This window comes from Camelus bactrianus, chromosome 8 (genome assembly GCF_048773025.1).
Source record: "Camelus bactrianus isolate YW-2024 breed Bactrian camel chromosome 8, ASM4877302v1, whole genome shotgun sequence".
Lineage (NCBI taxonomy): Eukaryota > Metazoa > Chordata > Mammalia > Artiodactyla > Camelidae > Camelus > Camelus bactrianus.
The window spans coordinates 53900843-53926554 of NC_133546.1; the positions used below are offsets into that span (position 1 = coordinate 53900843).

Sequence of the window (25712 nt, forward strand, 5' to 3'; positions counted from 1 at the left end):
AGTTCCATCTGGGTCACAAAATGAGTATCCTCCTACTGAGAGAAGATGCAACTTTCTTCCCTAATAAGCAAACCTTTCAATGGAGGACATTTTAGGTCCTTTCAATAATAGGACTGGAAACACAGGTTGACAATGTGATGTTAATAACATATGCGGCACAGACTCCTTCTGTACCAGAGAGAAGGCAGCCGTGAGGGGCTGGAAGGAGTATGTGGGAGTGAATGAAAAAAGACTGATACAAATGGTTCATTGATGAAACTGGGTTATGAGCACACGAGGTTCATTATACTAGTCTCTTCCTTTTGTTCCTAATAAAAGAGCTTTTAAAAAAACAGACAACAAAAAAGTAAACTAAAATAATCAGAACCCCCAAATAATCAAGAAGAATGGCAGAGTAAATAAGAATAAAGGACTGGGACAACATGAGGAACTACAATCACACGGATAACAGAAAAACCCTATTTCAGCCAATAGCTTAAATCCCTTCCCTCAGTGCACAGCACGGCTCCTACCTGGATGTGCATCCATTGCTACACCCCCAAAGTGGATTTTTGGCATTTACTTCACCTGCCCTGTGTTTGATAAAATGGCTCCTAGTCAAGCAGCCCAAGGTTAAAGGAAAAGCAAAGGACCTGCATAAACCACAAGATGTGCAATACAATCCAAGAACAGCAAAAGCTGACAACCTAAACAATAGGAAGTCTGGTAGAAAAAGAGATGTGACGGGCCATTCATTACCATCTTGAATTTTTACTCCACTAGTCACTCAGAAAAGGCACAGAAAGGTCAATTACTTCCTACTACGCTGCTCTCTGCAGAGTAGGTGCTCAATAAACGAACGTTATTTAGCTAAAAACGGCATGCTTGGCTGAACCATTCAGTTATGCACGGCCACAACTACCAAAGCTTGACTTTTAAATTAATGCCACAATGGAAGTGTTTTGTGATAAATCCAACATATGAAGCACGTTCTACCTGATATCCAAAGAAGACCGTCAGCCACGTATCCGGCGTGACATGAGAGGGACCGGTCAAAGGACTGCACAAAAGTCCACTTGTTCTTCTTGGGGCAGTAGCGCTCGACGGTCGGCAGGACCTGGCGCAGTTCATTTCTGCCCCCAACTGCATAGAGGTATTCGTCCATGGCTCCCAGCACGAAATGCTCCCTGCAGTTTTTCATGGGTGCTATCTCTGCCCAGGAGTTGCTGCGGGGGTCATAGCGACAGGCGGTCCTGACGGCACACGTCCGGCCGCTGGCATGCTCCACTTCCCCTCCTGCAACAAACAGGAAGTCCCCCATCACGGCCACACAGTGGTGGCTCCTGCCCACGGGCATGGGAGCCAGCTCGCTCCAGTTGGCAATGGCAGCTATGAGGGCGTTCTCCTGGTCCACCGGGTTGAAGTACCGAAGTTCCTTGACTTTACAGACCTCGCGCTTCTTCCCACCAATGATGTACAGAGTATCTGACTGGAACCGCGGTTTGGTCCTGCGGGTCTGCCACACGGGCTGGGCATAGATGCTCTGGTGGTACTCCAGGGCCTCGTTGACAAGAGCTGTTGCGGTCTCACTCGCCTGGACCAGGGGGTGGGACAGGGCAACAGTGTGGAGAGTATCCACGTCCATCAGGCCGAAGCGGATGTACTGCAGGAGCTCATCCATGTACTGGTAGTGGCAGCTGTGTTCCAACCACCTGACGGCTAGCTGCAACAGAGGCGGGGCCAGGACAGCACAAAGGTAAGACAGAGCCAAAGCAACGGCTCGGAGACTGGTTGCCGTGTATTCTTTCAGACACTGAATGACACAATTTTCTTCTTACAAGCCATGTAACACTCAAATATTTTGATACCCAGTTGACGGATTTGGGGTTTTTTTGTTTTTTGGGTTTTTTTTGCATCAGCAGAGACACAAAAGAACTCAAGACACTGATGGAGAGATTAGGAACAATGTTAAGGGACACTGATGAGACTTAAAGTATCCCTTAGGGTGAACAATAATTACTTTTCAAAAAATGAGAATATGGTTGTGAAGCAGTTCTCTTATGTTTCATGCATAAGAGGCTTTGGTCCACCACCCTTGGCGGGAAATGTCAATGCTGAGCGGTGTCACCTGATGAAGCAACATATGTCAACCTGTGAGTCAAGGTGCTGTATCAACACGGGTAATGTGAAAAAATATGTGATCATCTGAGACCACAGGGTGTCCTTGAGAGAAAATCAATATGACACTAGTAGCATGATTTAGAAAGAAAAAGGACTTTTTTTCCCCTGCCCCTTTGGTAGGTATATCAGTCAGGAAGCAAGAGGAGAAAAAGATTGCAACCCATCAGTTTTATTTTATTTTTTCTCAATTAGTTTTCCTCTTGAAGACAGTTGTTGTTTGCACATGTAAGATATGGGCTATCAGTTAGAGCCCTTTTCACAAAAACAGGATATGGAGAGTATCTTTGTATTATGGACACACAGCAGAATGTAATCCTAGACATTTTGTTTAGGTCTAGATCCCTTTCAGGAAGGAAAGGAGTAAGAACTTTTGGCTACAAACAGAATGTCTTAAAATTAAAGCAGGTGCGTTAAGTCATAAAACAACAAAACAGAATAATAGCTTAGAAAATAACATCAATAAAAAAAACCAATTCATGCTATGGAGCAATTGAAGTAATTTAACTAATGTGACTTAATATTTAAGTTTGGCAAAACTTCCTGCACACCAGCACAAAGAAGTGTATCTAACATATCCAGTCAACATATTTGATACAATTTGTTCTTAGCAGCACCTGTGTTAAATTAGCTCTCCTAAGCAATACGCACGTGGACCTGAAGGAAATAGCGTGAACAAGTAAAGTGATGACGTAGAAGACTGAATAATTGTGTTGTGTTTTACTTGCTTTCTGACCAATGGAATTGAGGTTCTGGGCTTCCTTTTTCAGCTGATTCATCACACTGGGGCAAAAAATGTCTACAGAGGAGAGAGAAGGAAATGTAGTGCCCTCAGACCATTACTCCTTGACAAACATGAGGTGGGTTTTCATGCAGGTAAAAAGGATCACTAAACTCTCTGAAGCACAAGATGATTTCAGACTTTCAGAGTTTCTGTATCCTTTGACAAATGGCTCCAAAAGTCAAGGCATATTCGGGCATGGCTTTTAGTTTTCCAGATGAAGAGAATGTAGGAAATGAATTTGCTTCCAATATATACTGAATTGCATATCTTAAAGAATAATGAGTGAAGAGAAACGAAAAAAAGAATGTCACCAGGCACCAGGTAGCCTACGAATTCCACGAAGGCAGACACCATGGAGGGCAGATGACACTCTTTGGCTGTTTTTCTAGAAACTAGTATTTTTTTTATTTAAATAAGATGAAAAAATTATCTATGTACAGTAACATCAGTATTAATCAAAGACAGTGCAGAACAAAAATGTCACTCATCAATCACCAGGTCTCTGCCAGGAGTGGAGTTTTCCCACAGGCAACATCCTGGGTTTTCTCCCCCCCCCCCAAGTTTTAGAAGTTTTAAGAGATGAGTTCCAATTATTTCCCTGGGGAGGTAATTCTACAACTTAATACATGATTTTCCATTCTTTGCCCACAGAGCTTTCAAAAGTTTTCAGGGAATCAGTCATCCCACTCAAGGTTCCTCCTCATGCACCAGGTAAAATTTTCTGAAACTTAATCTTTCCTGTTACTTCTTTGCTTCTAATTTGAGTCATTCCAGCTGGTATCGCTTTGCTTTGAAACAAATTTCTTAGCATCCTTATGTCCTAATGTTTCTGCATCTTGCATATGGATACTACAGGAAAACACCGCTGGAGAAACACTAGATAAATATCCATGTCTCTGTAGTTTCTTTTTATAGCACAGTGCTGCCCATTTAATTATTTTTCTCTTTCCTCATAAATCAGTTCTTTCTATGCCATAATCACTCTTCTAGCCCATCTCTTAACACTCTGGTTTACACTTAGCTTTCTAGCAAACAGTGTCACTTACTGTGTAAAAGGGACACACGCCACAACTAGGCTCTGCCTTTAAGGAAAGTTCTAAGGAATCAAACTAGCAGTAGAACAGTGACCACTGTGATCTATTGCTGATTCATGCCTGGCTTTCTGCCTGCCTGTCACTCCTATGTCACAAATATCATGATGGTTTACACATTCAATTTCCCCAAATACTGTGTATTACAGAATACTTCATGCACATACATTTAACTTGCATTTTTTGGGATAATGTTTATCTTATTTATTGCCAATATTTCTAACTTCTCATATGTTTCATATAATTTTCACACATTTATTATTTATAAATATTTTCAGACTATACAAGTCATTCATGCTTGTTGAGTTTTATTTTCCTCCAGATCAAAGGTAAATATAATTTACAATTCTGCCAACTTCCAACCAATCTCACCTATGTATAGTATTATTTGTAGATTTAAATCCAGTGCTTCTCAAACCAAACATGTACATGAATTACCTGGGGTTTCTGGTCAAAATACAGATTCTGATTCAATAGGTAAGAGGAGGAGGATTGCAGGTCTGCATTTCTAACAATCTCCCAGGTGATGCATGTGCTGCTGGTCCATGGACCACACTTTGAGTAGGTACATTTTAGACAGATTCCCTTTCATGAGACAGTAAATTGATGCTTTATGAGAGTAAACTGTTTCAATTTTTAAAAGGTTTAAATCAAAGGAAGTTTAAACAGGATGCTTTAATAAAGATATAGGGCATGTGTAGCTAATATTATGGGTAAAACAGCATATTTCCTCTGCAGTAAGATATGAGTAAGATCTTCCTATGGGTAAGACAGCATATTTTGTGCCTTGGCACTGTATGGTCTATAAATCAACAGCTGATCCTGATAGCATAAAGTAAGTCATACTTATAAATGCTCTGCACAGTTTTGCTTTTGCAGTATTAAGTAACCAAAAGTAAAAGTGTTACTGTACTCAGTTTTTACCTTGGTGAAAATGCAAAAGAGAAAAATCACTTAAACTATGGATAATTCTTGTTTATCCCAATAATGGAAGAAATGGGAAAGAAAATCCAAAACAATGGGCTACCTCAAAATCACTCCTATACAGTGACCCCCCCCACACCGAGCACTGTTCATTGCCTCACTGAATTAAGGGCAAGGTGGTAGAGGGAATCTTGGAGCCCACTTAAGAGATTTAGAAACTACAGTAAACAGAAGGCTGATTCATCATTGGGGCATCGTACAACACAAAGACCACAGTTAGCTCTGGAGTGTATTTTGGGGCAAATGTTTGTTCTGGGAACTTACGGCTTGTAATGGCACTGCACTTTGAAAGCATAACTCAGGAAAGGCTGAAATCCTACTCTATCTTACTTTTTCTGGCATACTGACATCCCAACACCCTAAAATCTAGCATATTTTAACTGGCGGGAAATGGAGCACACAGTGAAAGTCTTCTCTCTCACTCTTTAGGTGACAAAGCCAGCAACAGTGGAAAAGAAATCAAGGATTCTGTTTAGGAGTGCACATCAAAGAGAACTTAGGAAACAGGGCTATTAGGCAAGATGTTTCTTAAACCACCTGAAACAGGGACTGTCACCTCCAAAGACTACAAGAAATCTCCCAAGCACCCTGCCTGACCCAATCTAGTTCATCTCCATCTGATGGAGAATTGGTCCTTCCTAAAAGGAGCATTTGCCACAGCTTATTTCAACGTCAACTCATCTCATCCTCAGTTTCTTGATAAGAATAGTGCCTGGCACATTGTAGGCTATATATTTGTCGCACAATGGAAAATTCTTTACAACAATTCTTAGGCTATTTTTCATATTTTTCTTGAACAAGCAATATCAATTCCTCCCTATATTTATCTATCTATCACAGGCTTCAGTTTCCTATTTTATTATCTCATCTGTGTGGCTTTCCTATAAACCCCTGATTATAAACTCTCATGCAATGTACTCGACTCACTTATATACAGCCTTTGTTTTACTCCCTCCATGACTGGTGCTGGCTGCCTCTATTTGAAATTCTTGGCAATGCAATGAACACCATAATCTGTTAAGCCCTCAAATAAATAATTACTAGGGCAAGAAGGAACTTTAGAGTGCTTTTGACTCAAGCTTCTCAATTTTACACATGGATGTCAAATCCAGACAAGTTATCTGACTTACTCCAAGTCATGCAGCTGATTAGTGGAAAACCTGGAACCAGAAATCCAGTTTTTAAATTGTACAATGTGTTCTTCTATTATATCATATCATCATTATTTTTCCATCAATAATTATTTTAAGGTAGAATCTAGGCAAATGCACTCAAAACCAAACTTAATTTCCATACTGTCTAAATTTGAAAAATAAAGTCTGTTTCTTAAAAAGGTATGCTTTGCTTCTAGATAGGTGATGATATTTTTCAAAGAGTCTCATGTATGGATTACTTCTGCATGAAAATATGCATTTAATAATACTGATTAAAGAGTTTGTAATTAAAGAATAAATCTTTAGAGGAAAGGGCATCCCTTGAGTCTTGAATTATTATTTCACTTTTTACGGGAATAAATTTCTTAATTCTAGGTTATTTCCTGTTAACTAAACCTGGCTCAAAAACATATGAAAAAGGTGCTCCTTGAGCAGCACGTATACTAAAACTGGAATGATACAGAGAAGAATAGCTTGGCCCCTGCACAAAGATGACACGCAAATTCATGAAGCGTTCCATCTTTTAACTCACAGACACAGTAAACAATCTTATGGTCACTGGGGAAAAGGGGATGGGAAGGGATAAATTTGGGAGTTTGAGATTTGCAAATGTTAACCACTATATATAAAAATAGACAAAAAACAAATTTCTTCGGTATAGCACAGGAACTATATTCAATATCTTGTAATAACCTTTAATGAAAAAGAATATGAAAACAAATATATGTATGTAAATGCATGACTGGGACATTATGCTGTGCACTAGAAATTAACACATTGTAACTAACTATACTTCAATTAAGAAATTTTTTTTCAAAAAAAATATGGAAAAGATAATCCCTTCCTTTTGGTTTTCTCAGTGTATCCCCACTGATTAGTATTCTATGGAAAGAATATATAATATATATAATCTTAAATATAAAAGTATATAATTCTAAATTCTACAATTTTTTCTGTAATTCAATTAAAATGTATAATTTACTCATGCATTTCACAAATATATCAATTATATGAATAAATGTTACATTCCTAACATTATAAGTCCTCAAGTTGTGGTCCAAATTCCTTTACTGTTCTTGCTCAAACACACCCAGACAGAAGCTGCTGTTTTAAAATCTCAAATTCCTGATCCTTTGAAAGAAACTGCTGTTTTGAAGTCTACCTCTGCTTATGTATTTCCATATATATGTGTACTACCCAACGTGACCCCAAAACAGTAAGAAAGTTTACACTCACAGATTTCCTGGAAAATATATGAATTATGTCATCCCAAATCCAAGAATACATACCAATGCACTCTTCCATAAAACTGCTTTCTATCTTGCAAATATATATATAAAATGCCTTTTACAAAAGCAGTTCTTACCAGATGAGTAATCAAATATTTTTAACCAACACTAACAAAAGATAAAGCCCTTACAATACTGTCTAAAAGCTGTAACTATCTCTTTGTCTTTCACAAGTATTCTTTTTCACCGAAGAGGATATTCTCATCACAGAACTCATCAGCCAGAGCTGAGTAAGCAAGAACTAGTATTTTTGCCCACAGCCTGATTCTGCCCCCTTGGCCAGGGGCAGCTATAATTATTCTCCTATTTCAAAACCTAGTTGCAGACAGCTTTGCTGAAGGGGCAAACTGAGCCCTGCCTTTTGCAGGAGCCCACGCTGTGAAGCACAAGTGTCTATATCCTTGCCAGCCAGCCCTGTCATCCCACTGAGATAAGCCAAGGCACCAGTCTCCCCTCAGTGCCCACAAGGCAGCACAAATTCCACACTTCTGCAAATTCAAGAAGGAACAAAGGAAGGGCACCTGAGCAAATCAACAACCAACTAGCATCCCTGAAGCTCCACCAAAGAGCCGGGCATGTTACAGAGCCCTTGGGCAACAAGGAGGGGGAGCCATGAGAGCACGTTTAACAGAATGAGTGACAACGCACAGACAGAAGTTTTCCTTTCTAAACAGAGTATTAGGGATGCTCACTATATCCTAATCCATGTCCTCAAAGGGAAGTCGCATTGCATTATGTATTGTATTAAAATGCACTATCTCATCTATTATCTGATAATGCCTTAAATTCAAATAAGCATCAACATAAAACCTTAGCAAGACACCCTCTTAATATTACAATTTCTTTAGATGATAAATGTGGAAAGTATCCCTAGTACAAGTGAGCAGGTATTGAGACTTGCCATGTTAAGCCACACAGAAACTCATTTCTTTAGTGTGAGTCATATTAAAGGTCCAAGTAGTGACATATTAAACCAGAAGAATGATTGACACAGAGAGGAAAGTTTATATCAGTAAATAAATGCACCAAATTTTGTAGCCCTATTCTCCTCTTTGAGACCAAATGAAAGATTTCTGTTCCAAAAGACATCATTCCCATAAAATCGAAAAGCACCAGAAACTAGGGACATAAGATCAGAGTATTTTCCTCTTCCAGAACAATGAAAATGCTACCGTGGAGGAATATTAAAAATTATTACAGTGTTCACTCGAGTGCTATAATTAAAACTGTGTCAACATTTTGCTTGTAAAACAGATTTTTCAAGGGAGGTTTTACATTAACCATTATAGCTGACTACAGACTTATGTAAGACACATAGGCTATTTTTCCTCTAAGAAATATATTTCAATAGAATCAAATCTGATGAGGTCCCAGGTTCACAGACCATCAGAAAAAAAGACCTGACAGATTTTTAAAAGGATATTTAGCTTAGCAGATACGACAATAATGCACATCCTTTCATTGTTCATTTAAAACTTTATAACTTTGGAAGATTGACAAATGCTCTTATTTTCACCTTTAGCATAAAATTTGTGCTTGAGAAAACTCTGGTTTCTCTTCAGATTGTATAAACCATTCACCTTTTACTAAAGATTTCCATGGAGAGGAACCGTAATGAGGGGATTTTTTTTAGGGTTCTTTTTTTTAAAGCATGATATATACAACTTACCCTCAAATGGCTCAGAAAAAAAAGCACACATGTGCTGTCTCTCTCTTTCTAGATATCTATCTATTCTCCTACTATATATATCTACAGATTTTACCAATAGATTAAAGAGTGAGACAAAGAACACATGATAAAGCAAATGAAGTAATTTGCCTAAGAAACTGGCAAATTATACGGGTGTTCTTTACTATTCTTATTCTTGCAACTTTTCTGTAACTTTGAAATTATTTAGAAATAGAAAATCAAAAGAACAAAAATAATTGTGTCTGGTAATTATCTTTAATACTTATTTTAAAAAAATACATACTGCAGAGCATCAAAAGCAAGAACCCTTGTAACCAAGGGTGTCTCTTTCCCAAAGACACCGAGAAACACACAGGACTGGGGGACTCACAATGAAAATGGCCCTGAGGCCTGCTACCTTGAAGTTCCAGGTATTTAGGGGAGGGGGTGGTGGGGGGCAAGTATAAGTGAATTGAGTTGTCCTCTGGTTCAGTCTTATCACACAAGGTAATTTTTTTAAAAGGTACACGTGTATCAAGAGGAAGAGGAAACAAAGGAAAAGAGACAAAGTTAGTATACTGCGATGTCTTTTCCACCTGTGAGAACTAGCTACCCATTTGAGCTGATCTATGAAAAGTCAGAATGAAGAACAGCATGAGTACACGGCTGACACTGGACCAGTCATTTGGCTTCTCATCTGTAAAATGAGTGTATTGATGAGAGACTTTCTTCTACCTCTAAGGTGTATGTCAGTTACAGATCCACGAAAAAGTAATATTTTAAAAGAGAATCCCCCAAAATTCCAAGAGGTGGCAAAGCAATCAGAATCCATCACTGTATCCAAGACACAGATTTCCACAGCACAAATAGTTTTCATAAATCTCTTTTCGAAAAACAAAGTGACATTTTTTGTCTGTAACTCTGTACTATCAGAAATATATACATGTGTGTGGCATGTAAAAGTGCATGTGCACACAGACCCACATAAAAATAAAATCATCTCAGCCAAAGAGCACACATTTCCAATTTGTAAGGTGGTTGCTTCAAGGTACTATTTATTTAAAATCCCAAAATGAGATTTTATTTATAAAAGAAAATATTTAGTAAACTGTTCACATAAAATTTTATCTCATGACTGTCTTTAAACATACCATTCCCACATCTAGTATACACAAGGTTTTTAGATGAGATGACTGTCCTTCAGGATGATAAAGCCAACCAACATTACCTATGCCAAAGACGCTGCAGGGAAAATGGAACCCATTCTTGGTTTCCTCACACTTGAACAGAATACAGAAACAATTAGAAATAATTTGCAATCCTTGCCTCCAATGGTTTGATAATTGTCTCTGAGCCAAATGATAATATTCATCCATCTAATCATTGATGGCATCAGAGTATCACTTGACGCTGGACTGATGACATGAAATTTCTAAGTAAGATATTAATGACGCACATTTATATATGATGCCCTTCTGAATGTAAAAGGGAGGTTACATGTGGTCCGTGAGATATTAAGCTTATAGTGCCAGAACAACACTGGAAAATCAAAGAAAGCCAACTTGGTCAATAGAAGAAAATTCTGATGGATCCTACTGGCAAAAGGGACTAGAAGTGACCCTACATGGGTCACACAATTTCACGTTCTTTCCCAGCTACTGCATGCAGTGAGGATGCACTGTCAGGGTAAGTCAGCTGAAAAGGCAGGGAAAGCCTGATGCTTTTTTCTACCGCTAACTGGTACCTGCCCACAGAGGTGAGTGTGACGAAGTGAAAAGGAGGCAAGACTTGATGTCAAAAAACCTGCTTCTGCAACTTAATGTACTTGAGCATTTAAGAGAAACACAAACATACTGAGCTCAGTTTCATCATCTGTAAATCAAGGACGATGTTATTTACATCATAGGGGTCTACACAGGACTGAATGAGGTACCATGTGAAAGTGCTTGGTAAACTACGACACTTGGACAATAAACAGAATTAATATAATGGCAATGTGTCACCAAGAGATGGAGCTAATCCTCAATTCAATTATCTTTCTGAATCCATGATCGAGTCAGCTCATTCAGACTGTCCTCATATGACACAATATTGTGCAAGACCGACATAAATTTTGAGAGATCTCTGTAGTTGACAAGGAACTTGCCACACAGTATTAAATACTTCACGTGTTGTAAAGTGATAATAAAAACGTGGCAAATAACCTGTTGCAGTGTTTACAAACTGGCCTTTATGATGAGCCTATTTCCACACAAATGAATTCAATAATTCTAACTCAGTAATTAAAGGAACATGTCTTTGTTATATCCCAAGTCAGAGAGGCATGAATGGACGAAAGAATGAATGGAAAGAGAGATATAAACCTACTTGTCTCTGCATAACACTCAATATATATATATTTTTAAATTTTAGGTGGGGGGAGTAATTAGGTTTGTTTGTTTATTTACTGGAGGTACTAGGGATTGAACGCAGGACCTCGTGCATGCTAAGCACACACTCTCCCACTGAGCAATACTCTTCATCCTATATTCACTTTCTTTACTTGACTTGAGTCTCCCATTAAAACTACTTGAATTCATATCCATGAGTCCCCTCAAATCTCAACTCAGTTACCTCAGTGGCAAGGAAAGATATATATAAACTAAGCCAGATAGATAACTTAGTTTATATGTATTAAAATAATGATTGATTGTCCAAGTTGATTATTTTCTTTTTGTTTTGTTGCTTTGGGATAAGTGACATAATCATGAATCTTTTAGTCTTTCCATTTATCTCTTCCACAATTTCTGATTGAGTGTCCGTTATGTGCCAAGAACTTGGTGAAAAAGAAGTTTCTATTTGGAACACATACATACAGTCTTACTTTGCCATTCACTTCCAATCTCTGTCAATACCATAAAACTCAAGCCTTACTCTTGGCCTCAAGTGTCTTAATGTATCCCTGTAAAATATACTCAGGGAGTATGGAATTAGGGGAAGAAAAGTACTGTAAATTCGGAAGTTTCAGCCTCTCATAGGCATAGTTTCAGACACATAACAAAAACCATCTATTTATGTTGCCATTTCCCTCATGGGTGCTTTAAATATTGCTGGTACATTTACACATTTTATGGTTTTTTAAAAAGCTGTTTAATTTGTAAACATGCCCTGGAGCATCCTGAGAGCATCAAGCCTTTGAATATTTCTTTATGAACTGATTCAATAATAATGAACCAATTACAGGTTCACCAGCAAACACCCTCCCCAACTGAAATGAAACCTTTAATGACTAAAAGAAGCTCACAGGCTCAACCAGCTGCCCCAGGTCATGGATACAGAGCTGGTCAAATCCCTCAAACAAGTGGGACTATGATGAATTTAGATGTCCAGGAAGCACCCAACCTGCATTTAAGGGTTCATGTTGGCAGCCTTCAAGTAAAAAGAAAAGACTCCTCAGAGGTCACTTTAAGCATTAAGTTAGTTACAGAGGACAGTGATTGGAGTGGGGAACCCACAAACTGAATCACATGACCGAACATGGTGGGGGGCCAAACTCTCCTATCAAGGAGGTGGAGCTGGGGCGCCAGGGCCTGCAGGCGCAGTGAGCTGCAGAGACACTGACCACCCTCACTATGTGAGCTGCAGCCTGACTACTGCTTGTCTGAACAGAACCCTCACACTGCGCTCTCCAACTTCATCTCATCATTGTGCACATACATGGGCGTCACTGAATCTTCTAGTGGCACCCTGAAGTACCTTTGAGTATAATACACAAGTAATATTTCAGTCAAAGAAGATGCACTCTTTTCAGCACAACTATCACACATTTTTCTGAGACTGGGAAGTAGCTTAGAGAGCCAATCTGTAGTAGTCACGTACAGAGAATGGTACGTGGGAAGACGGACCCAGTGCAGGAGAATCAGCGGCCTGACAACCTCAGGAAACCTGTGAGGGGAGAGGGGACTGCAGTGGGGGAAGGACGCAGCTCTAGGAGGTAGCAGCCCTTCCAAAGCCTATCTGAGAGAAGGACCATGTTTCAGCCCTGGTGCTGGGCACCCAGAAGGAAATCCATAAGCATTTGCTGAAGGAGAAAAAACTGGGAATTATGAGACTAGAATCCGAAGAAATCAGATCTAAGATATCTTTATGAGGTTAGGAGGAACACAGTGTTTGAAGAGCAAGGGGAACCTCAAAGGAGGAGATGGAGAAATTGAAGAGCAAAGAGAAACTAGGTCCAATGACCGGGCCCAGCCCTGAGAGCAGAAGAAATGCCAGCCCAGCCAGAATCTGAGGGTGACACACCTGGGGGCCTTCTGAAGTGGGACAGCGCTGCTGAGAGGGGACAGTCAAGGTCAACTGAGTCAGCGTGAGAGCACAGTGCGGGGTGTGTGCTAGGGGGCTTATGAGGACATAGGAAAAGTCCTTTATTTTGGATATTAGTTCTCCACAGTTAGATATAAAGGGTATATAACAGGTTGGGGGATGGTAGAAACCCAAGCAGGCTTGGACCAAAAACAATTTGAAATAATGAGTTACGCTCCCCTTAAGAAATTCTTTGCTTAGGTCCTATTAATTTGCAAACATAGAGAATCTAAAAATCAAAAACATAGACAACGAATCACACTACTTTTTTAAATACCAAAAAAAAACTGTTCCTGGTTTGACTGATATATTTCTCCCCTAATTACCTTTTTACTCCCCATTACTGAAACAAAAACAAGACATAACTAATCAGTAATTTTACTAAGCATTCCTGAGGGTGATTTAATCCATGCTGCCCAGAGATCTGAATGAAAATAATCATTCGTGGTCTGGTACAGTGAAAAATCTGGTGAGACTGTATCTATGCACAAGCCTGTTCTCAGAGCTTTTAAAATATTTTAAACAGCACTGTTGCTTAAATAAGGGCTGCATTAAAACAGTAACTGAATTCAATGACTTAATTCATTTTTTTGAGCCTCTTCACGTGAGACTGAATTATTGCTTAATGGCTCTCTTTACCATTCAAAAATGAATAGCTTTTTTTTTTAAAGCAAAAAATAAATAATGTGAAAATAGAACACTTGAAGTAAAATTATAATCATTATGATGCTGTCACTTTAAAATCTATGGACTTAATTGTTTTGCAATTGACACGTGAGAAAAAATATCGAAGGCTAGGTAGAAACAGGCTGCTCAATGTTCACTGGGGGAAAAATACCCGGAGACAACACAAATGAAAAAGCAGAAAATGATCCTGGCTCTCAGGTGCCTAATTGATGAGACCACTATTCACAGCTTGGAGACAGAAATAAAGGTCCTTTATTTTTTTCATTTCCTTTATTTTTCTTTTTAAAAGGTATGCCTAAAAGAGGATTGTAATGAGTTACACATTATAAACACCAGCACTATTAGATGCCTGCATCTTTTTTACCCTATGCTTCAAAAACCAACAACATGAGGTGCCGAGATTACACAAATTGAAATTTGCAACTTCTAATAACCTTCCCACTTCTGCAGACAAACATGTCTCCCTGGCTCCAACCCTCCCCCATGCTTTCCAGGAAGGGAAAAGGAGTCAGATGCTGCCCTTGGAAACAAGAATTTAACAAACTGCTGTGAGACATGCTGGTGGGAGAAACATAAGCAGAAGGGAACCTTCAGTTCCATATATGCGCCCATTGTGAATTTCCGAGCTTTGCTGGTTAGTGTAAGAAACAGTGCTGGCAACTGTGGGAGCTGCTGCATTAGCAAACTGGCCGAAGTATCCCTGTCGTTTCTACTTCCCCAACCGCACCATCGGAATGGAAACATTTGCTCTATTGGAAGGCAGTGATAAGGATGGATTTTTAAAGTTTCCATTTTTAAGTGAAAATGAAAGAAAAATGCTCTTCTAGATGTGTTGTGCCTTTGAGCTCCATTTGAAAAAAGAAAAAAAAAAGGCAGAGAAAGCTGCTGTGAAGGTCACCGAGTGAAAGAACTTCCTCAGGGCACAGAATAAATTAAATCCCAAGGAAAAAATAAAATGTGATTTCCAGAGTGTGAGGCACAAACTCCAAATGACAATGATTGACAGCCAAACTATATCCGTGCAATATCCAAGACTGCACGTTCTCATTTACCTCGGTGTAGCCAGCAAGCGCCCATTAAACATCCGTCTGATGCCCAAATTAACCTTCTTGGCAAACTGAAAGAGGCACAAACTATCATAATCAACCTTTCATTATCACAGCAGCCTCTAGTTAAAGGGTCAGAATAATTGTGCCATCAGAGCCTTGATTGTTTTCAATCAACAGACGGCTGGAGTGACAGCTCGGTGATGGAGGGGTCTGATGAAACCGCACCAGGCCTAATCAGAGCAGATGAAAGGAAGGCATGATTGGTGCAAATGAACAGTCATGCCTCTCCTTTTCATTTACAATCTGAAATTACTCTTAAATTTGTGGGGTTTTTTTTTCCTCCCTTATGAGCACCACTGAAAGAATGTTTGACTTATTATGAGTTCTGACAGTGCAGAGTTATAAAACACAGGTAGGGTTATCAGCTGAGGCTTTAAGTGGGTATTCAGCATAATTCTAACAAATTCACTCTTGAAAAGCACAAAATGACTAAAAAGGCTTCCAGTGAAGTGACCTAACCTCTCAGTGCTGTTTGATTAACAGACCCATTTATTCTGCTGGCATTCTAAATGATGAGAAGATAAAACCCAGGGCAGAAATACCCTGTAAATGTTTTCTCTCAGCCCCTCGGCTCTGTTTACTTCAGTACTAGTTCCTCTGCCCCCAATCCTTACTGTTCTCAAAGAACATCACATTATGAGCTCAAAAGAGCTCATCCATCAGAGGGCATGGATCAAAGAGCAGTGGTTTGGGGTTAAGCACATGAAGCTCTGCTGGGAGCCACAGGGATAGGAAAGAGACTGGAACCCACCAACCCTCTGCTGATGTCAAAAAGAGCATGTGGGGAAAAGGAATAAAAAAATTATGTGATAGGCCAGTCTAAATTTGGCATAAAAGGGATGTGGAGAAAACTGAGGCAGTATACAGCTGCATTTATATAGCCGCTACAAAGACTGTAGACATGAATATCCTTAAACAATTTATGATGAATGGAATATACACTTAGAGTAGCTAAAATAAGCTTCTAACTCTATTTTCTTCTTTAAGCTTGGGATCAACCAGCCAATCATGAGAGTATTATGATTCAGGTCAGTACTGCAAAATAAAGTCTTTTAGCTGCAAAAATTAATATGCATGCAGCCTGTGCTGCGTGTGTGTGTTGACCTGAGAGTGTGTGTGTATGGTGTGAACCCCACTTGCATGTGTGTAAGAGACAGGGGACAGGATGGTTTTTAAACCTCTCTACTCAAAAGTCTTACATAAAACTGAGGCCATTTTATTTGCTAGATTGTGAGTTGAAATGATACGATGGGGGTATGTAATTAACAAAGTAAAAAGAATTATTAAGAACAGCCTGGAATTTTCCATGCAACATTTAGCAAAATTTGTTCCCTCATAGCTAGACCTCACTTGATAGGTTAACTGCCACCACAAAAGTACTGAGAAAGTACAAAATTCCCAAAGCTCTACCTACACATAAATAGACTACACGCAGGATATTGCTAAATCTGCCCTGTGACTTCCTGTAGCATCTCAAAGTTTTCATCCTGACTGTTTTTTAGAAGACAATTCCCAAAGGAAGACAACTGACAAACGGCTCAAACACAAGTATTTGCCAAACCCATCCTTGTTCTCCTGCCACTTTATCTAACGCCCCATCCTTCAGTGGTCACCTTACTTCCCGTGTGTGCACAGGCATCTCCAGCAAGCTGCATCAGCAACTCAGGTGCCATCACCTCCTGAGGGCTTTGTTCTTCCCCCAAAGTAGCACTCACTTTTAAGGCACAGCTCTTTTCTGCCAGGAAGGCAGTCTGTGTATTGGTCAGATAGGAGAGGCTCTGGGATACTGATAGCACATGGGATTTAAAAGAGGATTTCCCAGCTGGTTCACAGAACACGAGGATGAACAGCAGGCCGGCCTGGGTCAGTGCCTGTTCAAACCCTAGAATCCCAGAGGTGTGGGATTCATCATTCTAAAACACTACATGACCCGCTCTACATGGCCTAAATTGTACAAGAGACGAGAGGAGCAGAAAGACTATTCAGGGGACCAGGCAAATCTGACAAATCAACCCCTTTGTTTACTTTATTATTTACTCTTTGTATTGGGCTTCACTCCAAAGTATACAGTCCCAGCAGTGGGCAGAATAAGAAAGCTCTCACAGTCCCCAGCAGGTTCAATGTCATTCTCACAGCCAAAGAGAGGGATGCCTGAAGTCTATTTGCCTCTTAACTATGCGCCGTCCTTTCTGGATGGAGAATTTTAGTTTTACTTTCAGCTGTGAGTAATTTCCCATTGTGATTGGCTGACTTCTAGTCAATTTAGTATAATTAATGCCAAATTACATTGTAATTCACATAGAATTACAAATTAAAAGCTATATTAAGAGCAAATGAATTAATCAAAATTAATGAGATTATGCTCACTTGTTCTAAAGTGTTAATAAGATAGGTCCTCCTAAAACGTTTAAACTTTAGCACACCATCCATCACTCCTTCAATTACCTGATTTCCTTGTGTGGCCAGAGGAGGTGGCGAGTGGGCATCCCTCATCAACAAGAACACACACAAAGAAGGTACGTGCATTCAGCGTCCAGCTGGCCTGGCTCTTTTTAGCTTCTGTACCTGAAGCATAAGTAATACCTGTGCCACTTACCGAAACTGCCTTGTAACACTCCCTACTGACAAAGGGGAACAATGCAAACACTGGTGATATTTATCTTTAGAATCCATCAAGGATTTTTTTTTCCTAAGAGAATTTTTCTTCCTGGTTATGTTTTGTCTCCTGGAATACTGAAATCTGTTTTCATTCCTCCAATGTGGCACCCCGCGCAACAAAGAGGTGGTCAGACTAAGGAGCAGAGCCTTACCACAGAGAACGCATTACTCTGCATTGTGGACCCCAAAGAAGTCTAAGAATTATCTCTATCTATGAATGCTGCCCACGATTACTATCTTAGTAAGGCCACCCTTCTCCTCCAGGTGTGTGGAGTTCAGATGTTCTTCCTTACTTTCACTTCTAGCAAAAGTCTTGGAGGCAGGGGAGGAGGTAGTAGTGTGTCAGGATGTCAGTGTTCAACAATAAATGCTGAGGCTTCCCCAGATGTCTCCTTGGAATAGAAACAAGCCTAGAGCCTCTGGGACACACTACGGCTAAATTGAGATCCTCTCCTCTAGAATACCCAGAACAGGGCATCTCTGAGATCTGACACGGCCAACTGGCATGAACACCGTGGCCACTGGGCACTCAGCTGGCCTGATAAGGATTCCTGTCAAAACAGCCTGGTGATGTGGGATGGGGGCACAGGCTTACTTAATGTTCGTATCAATGCATTAATATTTTTTCTCCTTTTCTCTTAAGCCCCATATTGAGGCCACCACCCAACTGTCAATTTCTGCTGCATAAATTTCTCAATTTTAATATTTGGGCAGACAATGAAGATATCATGAATAATCATTCCCATTTGTTCCATCCACACTCTAACAACAGCCTGAAGACCTCCCACCGTGCAGTCTGCTGAGCTGTAATAGAAATAACCATGCTCTAGGTTCTCCTTCACACTGATTTAAATCTCTTGATCGGATTTGAAAGTGATCCTCCCTTATGGGCCTTCTCTTCCTGCTGTAAATGTCATCACTTTGTACTTTGAAGGAATGGAAGGTGGTTCCCTACCTCTGCCAGAATTCTCCATTCACTCTTTCTCATCAAACCACCCAGAGCCTCAATTTTCCAGACCCTGATAGAGAAAGCTCCTCAGCAACACCTTCTTGTACTGCTTTTATTGGAGTCATTGTTGCAACTTCCCACAAAGCTGCACAACAGGGGAAAGTGAAAATTGGTAACATCAGGAAATGTGTACTGCCGGCTCACTCATTATGGACTAAAACAACCGTTCTGACTTTTGAGAAGATGCATCAGGTACTCCGGGTTTCCGTTTCCTCTGAATTTCTGTATTGGAAGAGAATACGGGGAGACCCGCACTGAAAATGATCTGGTGAAGAGAGTCAAGCACTGCACCTCTGTGAGACTCCGTTCCTCACTTGTTTGCATTTGGGTAATCCTTGCCTTGTCAACCTTAATAAGGCTGAAACTCGACTGAAATGATGTGTGTGAAAATGCTTAAAAAATACAAAGCTCTCCAAGGGTTGTAAAAATTATTATTGCTGTTATTATTATTGATGAACTTCTGTGCCTCGCCTCGGGGTCTCTACCTCATGTTTAGCATATAGTTGGGTTTTATTTTTAAATCCCTGATAACCCATGTAACAGCAATATTACTGCAGGCCACCAATGCATAAGTAATATTCTCCAGTCATCTTTTTCCTTCTCACAGCAGCAACAACAAAAATATCAGTCTGGAAACAACATGAATCACAATGAAAATTAGAAGCAGAGAACAGAAATATGTCATATCTCATAAATCACCTTGTTGTTCTGTTGTGCTCATTTAAAAAAAAAGAAGGAAAGGAAAATGAAAACGATTAACTCATGGGAACAGCAGCACGTGAATACAAGTTAGGTCTCCTGTGATTTCTGACAACCACCGCCCCTCACAGCTACTTGACGAGCACAGCCCTACCCCTGAGGATTAGCTGGAGCAAAGTCCCTCTGAAACGCACGTGTCACGTGCCTCGCAAAGGCACGCAGCCCAGACAAATAGCAGCAAGGCCACTAGTCAAACTCCTCAGGGATCAGTCCGCACGGAGGAATCAGCCGCATGCAGATCAGGACAAATGACTAAACACACACACCCGGGCTTTGAGCACCAAGCCCTGGAACAGCAGAACTGCTCAGTGTCCAGCTGGGGCGCTCCGAGGAGCAAGCATCCTCCGGGCACAGCACTACTTGGGATGCGGAAGAACCACTATCTATTCTCTTCACTAACAGCTAGAAAAAACGAAATGGAGATATCCTCACCATATTTGTAAAAAAACCAAAACAAAACCGTAGGTAACTGGGAGGGAATGCCAGAAGTTTCAAAAAGAAAACTGAGAAATGGTACACATTTAATCAGTTTCAGAAATGGTAAGTAAAACAATAAAACAATCATGAAGGTACCTGGAAAGTATCTCTCTGAAAAAAATAGCAACCATACATGCATACATGAAATTGAATTGAGGAAGAGTGGGAATATGATGAAAGATTGCAATTTTGTTTGGGGATGAGCATTCTCAGGCCACAATATTTTATTCCATTTCCAGTTACCAAGGTCCTAGTGTTAAGAATGAGGACACTACTTACAGAATTTTTTGACTAAATGGTTACCCACAGTCTGATTTCTTTGAGGCTTGGACTGTACCACAGGGACTGACAAAGGTTTGCAAAGCTGTTTAGAGGGTACGTACAATGAACAAGAGTTAATATCCAATAAAGCGCTGAAGGAAAGGCAGAGAGACACTGGGTGGTGTTGGAAATGTCCAAACAAAAGGATTTTGTTTTCCAATCCACCCATATCATTTCAACATGCCCAAAATTAGCAAAGAAATCACCACACTGTTTCCCCCACTGGGAAGGGATGAGGCACGGTGGGGAAGCATAGCCAGTTTAAAGATCCACATCAGACTCTAAGATCTATGAAGGCAGGGCCACATCGGACCTTTCTACTGTCCACCGCCCAGAACCCATCACGTGGTAGGCAGCAGTGGTACTCAACAGCACATGAGCCCGCAAAGTAGGCACTCAATGATTATTTGAAATGAATGAAAGAATGAATTAGGAACATGGAGTGAGAATTAGAGTTAGCAACATGACCCAGGCAGGAAGGCAGGCAGAGTGGGCCATTATCCTTCCAACCTGTGGGCACTAGATGAGAGAACAGGAATGGCCAAGCCCTTCCTAAGTTCTTTTAAGGTCACAGGATTAACCGGATGCACCTCTGTGTCCACCACTCCCAAGTATTTCTTCACTTCTATTATGAACTTAGATGCTGTGGACCAGACTGGATAAAGCCCAAGAATGGGAAGACATGAGTTTGGTTTCTAGTTTTGTGACTTCAGTTTCCACATTCGTACCACAGGAGAGCACAGCAATGCAAAAGGCAGAAGCATTCTGGAAACTGTGATGTGATGTTCAAAGAGGAAGTATTATGATAGTATTGTTGGACACATAGACCTGTGTGAAGTCCTTGCTTCTCGCTGGCCAGAGGTGCATCTGGGGCAGTTTATCATCTAAGAGATAAAAGACAAAAGCCCAGTACATCAGGAGTGTCCTCTATTTTCCAACCATAAAGGGATAGTAGCTTTTTGTTTGGGTCTACCTTCTGAGACTCATTTGGAGGAAAACGATTAAATCAAACTCTAAGGTGTGTGGTTTGTGGAGTAGATGGAAGCCCAGGAGGAGCTTATGGAGAAATCACAGTGCCTGAGGTTGCTGACCACTCTAAATAATATGTGACTCACGTCTCTAGAGATACAAAGTGAATGTGTTATTGAATGTGTTATTAACAGTATGACTTACGAAAGCAAATTTCCAACAAAAACACAAGGAAGAATGCAGTTTTAAAAGGCCAAATTCATTTTGTATACCAATCTTCCTAGAATAAACACAGCCTTTATTATCCATTCAATACATTTTAATACGAAAACTCTACATTATTGTTTTTATTTATTATTTATAGAGTGCAAGAGGACAACTTGGTAGCATTCAATGCAAACCCTACAGCACACCGGTGCCTCTGGGGATGTATAATCAAAGACAAGTGTAAACACGATTACACCCCAGCTCCAAACCAGGTGACATGGTCCCTCTTTGCCAAACTAAAATGAGACATGTCTAGGATAAAGAAGTCTGATTTTGTCCGACATCTGTGATGTGACCACTGACTTGTTTGGTTTCATTATCCACTGAAGTCCAGGCAGAGTTAGGCTCAAAATACAAGGAGGAGCCCTTAACCCAAGGTTAATAAAGGAAGAAAACACTGACATATGTACTACCCTTATAAAGTAACAAGTCCTCTTGGCTAAAAGTAGGAAACAGTTAACAAATTAATAATTCAAGGTAAATAAAACTTTTCCACAATCAGAGATGATGCTAAACTCAATCTCTCTACTCCAATAATCGAATACTTTTATAAAGCTTTTCACTCCAGGATCTAGCTTCTAACACTATGCCTAGCACATAACAGGTACTCAAGAAATACTCATTTTATTTCTACAGAGAGCTGGGTTAATAGTTTAAAATCCGAAGGATCCTTCCCAACTGGGGTGAGGCCAGGGAGAGGGAAATGGAGTTAGCTTACCTGCACTCTGCCTTACAGTCCATGGTTTGGGGCATTCAGTAGGTGCTCAATAAACACTGATGGACAGACAGTCACACCTCCTCCCTATGCTAGCAAATATAAGAACTTACACTACATTCAGGTTTTTCTATAAACTAGACTTGCATGGAAAGTAATCTCCCCCTCATTCTTGGAAAAGAGAATCTGAGGTAGGAAAGGCAGAGAATGCACTTTCCTGAAGGGGGAGAAAAAAAAAACAGAGTAGCCAGTGCTTCCTGTGAAAGGAAAATAGACCCCATACGTGGGAGTGGTGTGGGATCCTTTCATTATTTCACTCTGCTTTTTAGAGCAGGACCCCGGGGTCAGTAGTCTGAAACTATGCGCTGAATCTAACAGGAGAAATTTAACAGAGCCCTGTTGAAACAGAGTTTCAGTTAGAGCTAAAGCCAGAAAGTAAAATAAAGCTGAAGGAGATGTGCCGGGTCATGGAGGCCAGGGACCTCGTGCCCCCTGTTTCCTCCTCAGCTGATTTGCTCATTTTTAGTCTCCTCTTTCTTTGAGCCCAAGAACCAATTTGGTGTCTTTCATCTGGAACCTGAGAAATTGCTGGCCTTGAACCATAAGACCAAATTGTTGAGCTGAATTCAACTGAATTTTTTTTTAAGAAAAGATGTTTTGAGGGGACTTCTCAGTCCTAATGTATCAGCGTATACGGTGCAGTCTCTACATAACCTGTGAATATAAAGGGAAGTTAACGAACAGATCAAGTAGTTTCAGGCTATGGAAGGGTGAAAAAAAAAAGTCTAGGGGGGATGAAGAAGACTTCTGTGAGAGAGGAGACTTGAGATCAAGTTTTAAAAGGTCATATGGGAAAAAAAAAAAGAGCAGATATAAAGCAGAATCTTGGGGGATTTCTCAGGTCTCCAGATCCACAGAATGGTTATTATGGCCTGTAGCACATGTTAGCAGGAAAGGAACTGGAGAGGGGACAGCAGAAAAAAGAGTTTGCTCAGTGAGGATAACCTGAGGGTTCTTGTGACATGTCTTCAGAGCTAGACTGCATGAAATCTGGTGATTAATTAAAAAGTGGCCTCTTGCCAAATAAAGCAAATAGCCCAGATTACACTACAGGCAGAGTAGACAGTAGAAGAGCCACATGTATAGGGGTGTGTGTGTGTGTGTGTGTGTGTGTGTGTGTGTGTTTACTGGGCTCTCACGTGTTACCAGTTGCACAGATTAATCAAACAGCACTAGCCCTCCACCTGCTTTTCTATTACTTGTCCTACTCTGTGCCAATTTCTTTTTCCCTCCCCAACACCCCTTGCTTCACTGTTCTTCTTTAAGATGTGGGATAGGGATTTGTCAAAGTCAATGAGCACTTTATTACAGTGAGAACGTTTTGTAATGAACAATTCAGCAATTTAATGAGATTCTGTAGATCTGTCTCCAGCCTGTCCATCAAGTTTCACTTCTCTAAAGCACCCTGACACTAATCCTCTGGCATACCCAATCTTCACCCTGGGCTGAATATTAGATTCTTCCATGCTATATTGCATTACTAGTATAACCTCAGCAAAAATGATGAACTTAACTATACTTGAGGCAATATAACCGGACTGATTTGATTTTCCTCTACTGGGTTGAGTATGTGGGAATTACTTATTTACTAAGATAAAGCAAAAACAGTTTCTTATTGCCTGCTGAATGCCTAAATTGATAATATTTATGTGAGTCTTTTAATTCTTTCTTGAGGACCAGGTATAAAAAATATCACCTGCAGCAGAAAGCAGTTTTTGAAATTCTACATTACAATATTAGTAACCTTTAGAGATGCAATTATAACTCTTATGTGGATAGTATGGAATTTTTTGGACACTCACATCTGCACATTACCAAGTCGGTATTCATGGCGTTCAACCATGCCACAAAATGAGACAGAAGCCACAAGGATGGTCAGCTCAAACCTCAATTTGGTTAAAAATCATTAAATGCTGAATTCATTCTAAGTCTTTCTTTTTCCCTTCGAGAAGTAAAGAAAAACTTGGCAATTCACTACTTTGAATAGATCAGAGTAATTCTGATGATCTGTATTTTCTACAGATAAAATTCATACCAAAAACTCATCCTCACCAACACTTTTGACCTCTGCTGAACAAACATTATGAGAAAAACCTAAGAAGCAGAAAATAATTTATGGCTTGTATTTTTCACTTGTATTTTCTTGTCAAGACAGTGTGACATGCTGGAGAGATGAGGGCAAGTGTCGGCAAACTTGGATTTGAAGTCTGGCTCTGCTCTGTAACCCTGAGGCAAGACACTGAAGCCTCATTTTGATTGTCTGGAGGATGGAATGATAACAGCCATCCTTCAGACCTGGTGTGATGATAAATTAATAAGTTTGCAAAGAGCCTAGGTCTTGGAAGGCCCTCAAAACACTACAGCTCTCACTACCCTCACTGGCAGAAGCAGCCATGAAGAGGAAAGTTGCTGATTAAAGTAAGATGAAGACAGAAACAATGGAAAAACGCATCAGGAAAATTAGCAATCAGTAGAATTAGATGCTGGATAATTTGACAGCTACCTATGACTCCATTTTGGCCAGTATCTTCTGAATGTCATTTGATAAGATACAGGGTACTCACTGCCTCATCAGCTAATAGATGATTTCGTATTTTCCCTTGTATTTTGTGTATAAATATTTTTCAAATGATCATGCAATCTCGAAGGTATGGCGCCCTAGAAGTAGCAAGACAGCTAGTCAGTGCTTCAGAGAGGAAGATAGACAGCATAAGAAGCAGCAGGGGAAGATGGGCTCTGACTGTTTCCCAAAGACGCCATGTGGATTGTTCAAGGACAGTCACTGGGGACAAGCAGAAATGGATTTAAATTGAATAATCAACATGAAAACACAAAACATCCTCCTGTCCCCAGACAAAGGATACTTGAAAAGAATGCTATGTCAGGCGAAAAGGCAGGGCTTAGGAAAACAGCAATGAATGTAGAATGAACCAAGGAGGAGATATTTCCACTGCAGAACAAGAAGAGCTTCATCTCATTTAAGGCCCCAGCTGCTCTCTATTGCAACAAAGAAATGTTTCTGAATTGTTTACAGGAAAGCCCAGAATTTATTCTGATTCCATTGGTCTTAAATATGCATAAACATCGCTTTATAATCCATTCTTCTCACATTCAGTTTAAGAAACTATGTTTGTCAGGGGATTAAAAACCCTTGACTCTGATGTAATTACCTTAGGTCCTGGGAAGCCATTATGAGGGTCTGAGGAATCTCA

The 25712-nt window shown here is 40.1% G+C and overlaps 1 protein-coding gene, 1 non-coding gene and 1 pseudogene across 9 annotated transcripts in view; 2 read left to right on the forward strand and 1 right to left on the reverse strand.

Moving 5' to 3' along the window:
* KLHL32 (kelch like family member 32) overlaps positions 1–25712 on the reverse strand; it is a 185561-nt gene that overhangs the window by 30193 nt on the left and 129656 nt on the right. For 5 of the 8 annotated variants that reach the window (XM_010948406.3, XM_074368602.1, XM_010948410.3 and 2 more), the window contains one exon: positions 976–1702. The exons of the other annotated variants lie outside the window; for them this stretch is intronic. In XM_010948406.3, the coding sequence (XP_010946708.1) occupies positions 976–1702 (727 nt within the window). The remainder of the gene's footprint in view (positions 1–975; positions 1703–25712) is intronic. 8 annotated transcript variants of the gene reach the window in all.
* LOC123614950 (U6 spliceosomal RNA) lies at positions 6591–6696 on the forward strand. Its single transcript, XR_006722452.2, has one exon. It is a non-coding gene; the product is annotated as a U6 spliceosomal RNA (small nuclear RNA).
* On the forward strand, positions 9002–9112 carry LOC123614949 (U5 spliceosomal RNA; annotated as a pseudogene).